Source organism: Eurytemora carolleeae, unplaced genomic scaffold, assembly GCF_000591075.1.
Source record: "Eurytemora carolleeae unplaced genomic scaffold, Eaff_2.0 scaffold1696, whole genome shotgun sequence".
NCBI lineage: Eukaryota > Metazoa > Arthropoda > Copepoda > Calanoida > Temoridae > Eurytemora > Eurytemora carolleeae.
Window position 1 is genome coordinate 46,754 of NW_019397585.1, and position 8,116 is coordinate 54,869.

General features: G+C 31.1%; 1 protein-coding gene across 1 annotated transcript; it reads left to right on the top strand.

Moving 5' to 3' along the window:
• Positions 1–2,449: 2,449 nt before the first annotated feature.
• Positions 2,450–8,007, top strand: LOC111715036 (uncharacterized). The gene is made up of 6 exons (XM_023490274.1): positions 2,450–2,502; positions 3,343–3,390; positions 3,744–3,793; positions 5,683–5,733; positions 6,715–6,798; positions 7,752–8,007. Exons 1-6 carry the CDS (start codon positions 2,450–2,452, stop codon positions 7,967–7,969), a joined length of 504 nt encoding a protein of 167 aa, XP_023346042.1. The 3' UTR covers positions 7,970–8,007.
• The last annotated feature ends 109 nt before the right edge of the window (positions 8,008–8,116 follow it).

Consider the following 8,116-nt stretch of genomic DNA (forward strand, 5'->3'; position numbering starts at 1 on the left):
TCTCTTATAAATAATGAAAGCTGTAAAAAGAAAAAGAAATGAGGGTAATTATTGCACCACAAAATCAAATACTTTCAAAGCTTAAAGAAAATGATTTTCATTTCAAAGAAACGTCTCCAAATGTTATCACTATCATTAAGAAATATAAAAAATATAAAAATATTCCCGTGATAAGCAATAATGTTTTTAACAAAACAACTTGTATAACAAATAATGAGTTAAATATTTAAAGATGGGGAGTCTTCACTATAATGCTGCAACTGCCCTGGTTCGATATACTTTTATAAGGTAAACAAACAGGGAATCCAAAGTTTAATTTATAAATCGAGGGGCCGGGGGGCGTTAAACACGCCATTTTTGTGTTTTGCCCCTACTTTCTTATAGCGGTACGTCACCTCAACCCAATCATAATGGCGGGAGGAAGGTCCACCACCTGTGATCTAAACCTATTTTTAAAAAACCTTTCAAAAATAGATGTATGTTTCATGTGTAGCATGTCGATTTATGACTTTTATTTCAAACTCTTTTTAAAATCTCCCTTGCACTCTGACCAATAGAGTCAGAGGTCTAATTTTACTAAAATACACAGATATATAAAAAGAACGAAAATTCAATTTCAAATTGTTACTGTCCGACTGAAAAAAAACCGAATGAAATGTGTCCTAACGAACGATGAACGATTGAATGGAAGAAAAGCCATTCGCGCCCATCTCAGTTCTTAAACAAGAACAAACATCAGTGGCCGAATTTAAAGAATTTGAGCCGCGGCTTAAATTTAAGCCGGGGCTTAAATTTAAGCCGAGGCTTAAATATTGTTGATTCTTCTGCTGGGGTACTTGAAAACCAGGATATGCTGGGGGGGGGGGGTCAATTTGACCCCCCCTCTAAATCCCATGTTTTATGTCCAAATATGACAAATGATACATCATTAGAAAGCTCTTGTGCTCTACTTTTAGAATCTGCAAAAAAATTTGCAAATTAGCAAAAATTGAATTTTTTATCGCAAAATCCAGTTATATAGTAAAAATGTTTGCAAATAAAATTTGTCCAAAAATGAAAAATTATACATTTTTAAAAAGCCCTTGACCATGCCATTTCAAATATGCAAAAATTTTTGCAAAATTTTAAATAATCTGATTTTCAATTAATAAAAACTAAAAATGTGCAAATTTCCTTTGACAGGTTGTTTGCAAAAAATTTGCAATTTTTTTTCGCAAAACTTATGCAATCCGTTTCCTTATGTCATAGGCTTTCTAAAAAGCTAAATTTTATCAAAATCTGACAAGTGAAAGTGGGTCAAAACAAAAATTTAGTTTGTTACAGGCAAAAGCAGTCATTCATGCAGTGTGCCTGAGGACTCAGGCAGTTAGTATTAAAGCCCGGTTTTAGGCCTAAAGGGAGGACTTTGGGTATAAAAGAAAAGTCAGAAAATTTCAACAGCCTCAGACCAATACTTTTTGAGTTATGTAAAAAAACTACGGGGGGGGGGGTAAATTGCCCCCCCAGCAGGAATAGGGTTAAAATTGTATTCAGTTTTTCAAGATTTAAGCCGGCGCTCAACTAAACCCGATTTATGGGAGATTTGAGACGCCGCTTAAATTCATTAAATTCGGCTTCAGATTGAAAAATATTAAAATATAAAAATAAAAATTTAAAACTTCTTAAAATGTTAGATATTAATATAATATAATTCTTTTATTTTAGACGAACCAACAATGTCAAGATTCAGAAGCTGTTTAAAAAGAGTTCATTTGTTTTCAGGTATCCAAGGGGCCGAGGGGGTTAAATTAAAATGCTTAATTTTCTACCAGAATTTTTCTGGCGAAAATTTTAATTACCGGAAAAGATGAACCAGAAAACGTAATTCCAGTAACTTTCTGTCACGGAAATTTCTACCGGAAGCCAAGCCGGGAATTCCGGAAAATTTTCCGCCCGAAAAGATTTCCGCTGAAAAAGTTTTTCGGCAGAAAAGTTTTCGGAATTAGCGGCTACCGACGGAGATTTTCCCGTTAAAAACTGTTCCGGCGGAAAATTTTCCGGAATTTTCAGGCTTCTGGCGGAAAAAATTCTTTCCAGAATGTTCAGGCTTCCGACGACAATCTAAATTTAAATTTAACTATTTTAAATTCAATGTTTTAACCAAAAAGAGTCGTATTTTAAATAAATCCAAATTTCAGTTGTGTTTTTATCTCCGAGGTTTTCCTTCTTGGATTAACATTATTCACACCTGCTCAGTCGACCCTACTCTTCCACAGTAAACATTAATTTATTTATTATGTTTTTTATATTTTGAAATCTTGTTTTTCTTTGTTCTCAAAGCTCAAAACGAAATCTTTTTTTCTAAAAATGTTTTTGTTCAGCGTTCTTTGATTTTTAAAAATAAATTCAAATAAATAAAATTGAAATACAAATTTAAAATTTAAAATAGCTTATTTATATTTCAGCCTGTATGGACGCTTCGCAGACTCATGCTAACCTTGCTAGTACTGCAATCCATATTTGGTAAAAAATTCAAAATTCTCAGCTTATTTTATCATTTTGTTCAAGCTCAAGATAATTAAAATATATATAAAATATATTATATTAAATTTTTCACTTTGACACATCTGATAAAACAGACCATTACCCAAATACTTTCAAATAATGATTTAACCTTTTTTTAAATTAAGAAAAGTTTTAAAATTTTTTTTACTTATGGAACTTATTATTTGCAATAAATAATCAAAATCCTAATAAAAAGGTCACATTTTACATGAGAAAGCCTTATTTTAAAATTTCTTCGCTAATCAATTGATATCAAAAATAAGAAACTGTGATTGAAATAAGATTTCCAACGAAAACTATCGCAACAAAATGCAAAAATTTTCGTTCGTAGTTGGATTTTTTTTCGCAAAATTTTGCGCTTTTTCGGTTACGAAATAAGAGAAAAATGCGAAATTCCGCGATAAAACTAAAGTGAATTTTTTTTCGCGGATTTTTTTTTGGGGGGAAAACCATAAGTTTTGCTGCTGCAACAATTATTTGCGCAAAAAAAAACTTGTGTAACTCTCTGCCCTGAGAACATTATAAGTTTTACTTTATCATAATTAATAATTTCTCTTCATTTACTTTGATTCAATTTTTTTTCGCGACATTTTCGCATTGTTCGCAAAATTTTTGCAGTTCTTTTTTCGCGAAAGTTTCGCATTTGTTCACCAAACAGATTAAAACGAATTGAACAGCTTATCACACAAATGAGAATTAATTTTCCACAATGTGGAAACAATATATTTTTTTCCATACATGAAAGATTACTAAATCTAGATTAAAGCAGATTATTTTTGTAATTTACTTGACTTTCAGGACAGTGGCCGCTGTTTACAATATCATCAGTATCTACTGTTACCTAAGGTTTATATCTGGATTCCATCGTTTAATGGGATTGTAGACATGATTTAAGCTGGCCCTTCATGAGTGCCATGTCCGATTCACAACGGTGCATTTAGATCTCTAAATTGTTTCTTCAGCAATTTTTTAAAACAAATATATGTTTTATCTCATTCATCCTTAATTAGAGAAAGGTTGAAAGGTGAAGGGATGGATGCTGGGTTGTATACAGTCCCTTTAAATTTAGTTTTCAGTCCTTTTAATTAACTTTTTTAATTAACTTTTAATTAACTTTTAATTAACTTTTAATTAACTTTTTGTTTAATTTGTCGGAAAATCTGGTGTTGATATTCTTATCTTTATAAATATATAATTAGATTGTTTCTGTTTTTGAAGAATAATACGGAAGCAAATTCTGCATTAAGAGGTATTTATCAAAATGTTTATTATTTATTCAACTTAATATGTTCCACTTTGGGGCAAATTTGATGAATCTAAACCTTGAAATGAAATAAAATCTGGGTTGGTGGAGGGAGGGTGGGAATAGAAATGTCTGCTTAAAAAATTTGTATTTTATTTTCTTACTTTTCATTTCTTGATATATGTGTTTTTTTACTAAAGAAAACCTAATTCGTTACATTGTATTGACATCTAATAATTAAAAGGTTCTTAGTATTTTGGTTCAGGTTGGGTAACGAGTTAGGTTTCACAAATTAACAGATTTAATATGAATTGCATGAACTTTAATTGAATCTCCTAAACTTAAAAAGAATCTCATAAACTTTAAAAGTATTTTATAAATCTTAAATACATCTTATAAACTTTGAATGAATCTCATAAAACTTAAAAGAATCTCTTAAACTTTAAAAGAATATCATACATTTTTTTCACATTTATTTTTGAATACTGGTTTGAACAAATTTTATTACAAAATTGTGTATATAATCATACGATAGCAGCTTCTGGTTTTTTGATTTCTCTATTTTTCTTTAAATCTACATTTGTATTGTTCTTGTTTTGCATCATTGGCCAAATGTTGGCTGATTTTGAAAAAAAAAATGTTTTTTTTTGTTGTGACTTCCCTACAAAGCCAACATTTTACAGGTTTTATAAATACTCCTAGATAACCTTGCTCTCTCATCTTTTCAGATTCACCAACTAAACTCAAACACATATTCCTTATGCATGCAGTCTCTATATAGAGTAAAGTGGAGGGGGGGGGGTAGGGCTGGGGACATTTCAACTTTTTCTGGACGTTTACCGGTCCGTTAAAAAAGTAAAATTTCAAGTAGCCATTAATTTTAGAGACCGACATTTCCGTTCCTTAACAACATTTACATTTTTTTTAACTTTTAAAGAATTTCATAATCTTTTTAAAGGAAATATATATCATTTTGAAAGGTATATCTAGAGAAAAGCAACTATTAAACAGGGAAAAAAAATCTAAATATCAAATGCCAAATGATCAAATGCCGAATTATACAGTACAAACGCAGTACATTTCAATTAGGTCTACAAGCTAGAAATGTAAACAAATCAGAGAAAAATCATGACAACGGATCGTACTGCATTGCATGTGGCATTTGATATTCTGATATTTTTGCATTAAACAGTACATAAACCTTTTTGCAAGACAATTTTATGCAATACCATTTTTAGGGCTGCCTTACATATAATTTCTATCAAAGATCTTTATAATATTACAAAAAATATATTAAACTCGACAGAATCTTTGAGTAGTAATTCCATATTTTAGATAGATAGATACTAGATAGATATATATTTATCATTAAAGTACATAATTTTACATAGATATAATCTTAAAACTAACACTTTAACGACGGGATTTGCCAAGCCAACATTGGCTGTCTTTAATGGCAAACCCGGATGTAATTGTCTGATATAATTTTTAAATCATACAAAATTGGAGGGGTTTCGTCCAATAAGTAGGGGGAAAGTAATAGGAGTATTTAGCTCAATCAGAATCAACAGCTAGCTCAGAACTTAGGATGGCACATTTATTTATTCAGAAATACATGAATAACAGTAAGATCTTGAACATTCAAATTGCAGATACATATTTGTTTAATTCACATGAAATTTATTTTTTAACGAGTTTAAAGTACACGAGTTCTTTATTTCTAGTGACAATGAATTCCATATTTGTATTTTCAGTTTCAAAAGTTTAAATTTTAAGAATTAAGGAGTAAATTTTTGAAGCACCACTTACTAAAAATTGAATTTGAAACGAAATTTGGTTTTGATATTTGAGTTTTAATATTTAGAATTGTAATAATGATCAAATAATTAATTTAGCTCAAGACAGAGCTAGAGATAGACAGAGGAATATCTTGCCAGCAAGAATAGGTAGACATTTTATTATGGCAAACAAATCCATTTCCTGATTTTTTAAGGAAACCAATGGGTACCTCAGGGTTGACATAGGCTAAAAAATATGGAATCTGTTCCGATTTCATGGGCAACCCCGGGCGTTTCAGCTAAAATCATAATTTAAAACCATTCGCGGGTAAACGGCGGTTACTATGAGTAACCAGGGTATCCAGCGCTACGTAGCAAAATTTAAAGGGACTGTAAAGTATGGATTATTCTGTTCACAACTGTACATTTCAAATCTTTATCTTATTAATTCTAAAGGAGGTAAGAGTTATCCTTTTTTTAAATTTGAAAATTGATAACTTTCAATTGTGGTTATTCCATACAATTCTTTATCTGAAGATATATTTATGAAGCAAAGGTAATGAGGAAAATGGTAAAAATTAAACATATTTCAAGAAATAAATACGAAGATATTTTCTTCATTTTTTTCTGAGATAAAAATTTAAGGGGTATGGTTGTGAATCTTGCATGTTACTCTGTAAATGGAGAGTTAATTGAAAGTACGTTTACTGCCCCTTTAATAAAATACAGGGATCAAAAACGTGCGCTCTCTCATGCATTAATCGATCAGTATTTAGTCAATTCTTTTCTCTCAAACTATGTAAGTAAAGCTAGAAACAGGCGCGTACTAGATCAGATAAATTTGCATGTTTATAGTTTTACACAAAAGTAAGTGAGTAAACCAATAGCTAAGGGGGTGTGCCACTTTATAGCCGACTTGATGCAACATTTAAAAAGCTGTTTTACTGTGAACTAGTGACCTCGTAGCTCCTCCAGTTCAGATTTTATCAACAAATATGAGAAGCGGGTTTATCTGATTACATATTTGAATTTGAAAATAATTTTGTTCTTCTCAATATCTCTTCAACAAGAAGAGTAGGTGCACTTGACTTGATTTAACGCGGTCTGGATAACTGTGACACTATATTTATAAGATTTGTAATATTTTAGGAATTATACATTTAATTCTCTTCTTCAGCCCTTCAACATTCCTTTATATTCTATTCTACTCTAACGGAACAAATCAAACCCTGGGTAGGAAATTCATGTTTAAATTGGACTAATATACACACACATATATATACCTGATTTCAAGTCACCCTTCATTTAAAGTATGTCCGATTCACAACAGTACCCATAATTAAGCTTCGAATATGATCAATGATTGAAGTTTTAACTTTGTGACTTTCAACTGCACAAACAATTTAGGATCTTTTTTTAACTAATCACTAATCACAAGTGTTTTCTTAACTTATCATTAATCACAAGCGTTTTTTAAACTAATCACAATTCACAAGTGTTTTTAAACTGTACTAATCACTAATCACAAGTGTTTTCTAAACTAGTCACTAATCACAAGTGTTTTTAAACTAATCAATAGTCACAAGCGTTTTCTAACTAATCACTAATCACAGGTGTTTTTTTAAACTAATCACTAATCACAAGTGTTTTCTAAACCAATCAATAATCACAAGTGTTTTCTAAACTAATCACTAATCACAAGTGTTTTCTAAACCAATCAATAATCGCAAGTGTCTTCTAAACTAATCACTAATCACCAGTGTTTTTAAACTAATCACTAATCACAAGTGTTTTTAAACTAATCACTAATCACAGGTGTTTTTAAAGTAATCACTAATCACAAGTGTTTTTAAACTATTCATCAATCACAAGTGTTTTCTAAACTAATCACTAATCACAAGTCTTTTTAAACTAATCACTAATCACCAGTGTTTTTAAACTAATCACTAATCACAAGTGTTTTTAAACTAATCACTAATCACAGGTGTTTTTAAAGTAATCACTAATCACAAGTGTTTTTAAACTATTCATCAATCACAAGTGTTTTCTAAACTAATCACTAATCACAAGTCTTTTTAAACTAATCACTAATCACAAGTGACTCTTTAAATCAAGGGTCTCTTGAAGCTAGAACAACAGTCTCTTTAAGAATAATTGCGAGAGAATTTGTTCAAACTAAATTTCAGGCGTGAAACAGTTCTCATTGGCGATGTCTTCTGACATAATCCAATGTTTGATATCCCCAGCAGTCTTCTTCTATGGCTCTGAGGAAATGAGAAAAATTATTTTGGCTCCGATTCTCTGGATGCAGATTCAGCTGACAGATCTAGTGTATCCCAACCGCGTACACAATATTGCCCCACAGGTATGCCGTAGTAGAGAGGGGGTGCGTGGGACGCCATGAGCCCCGCGAAATGGTCTCCAAGTCTCTGAATTTGCAGATGAGTATTTAAAACATCATTCTAACGTTTAGGGTAGCGCCAGGTCATTTAACATACTCTTCTGCGAAAAGGTAGGCTTGGAGACCTTTTTGTGGGGCTCATAGCAACCC

What these genes read in the sequence shown, in the direction of transcription:
- LOC111715036 (XM_023490274.1), top strand. Translation starts at nt 2,450, where the DNA reads ATGGACGCTTCGCAGACTCATGCTAACCTTGCTAGTACTGCAATCCAT. An exon ending in AGTATCTACTGTTACCTAAG is followed by an intron (nt 3,391 to 3,743) that starts GTTTATATCTGG and finishes ATATATAATTAG; the next exon opens with ATTGTTTCTGTTTTTGAAGA. An exon ending in CGGAACAAATCAAACCCTGG is followed by an intron (nt 6,799 to 7,751) that starts GTAGGAAATTCA and finishes ACTAAATTTCAG; the next exon opens with GCGTGAAACAGTTCTCATTG.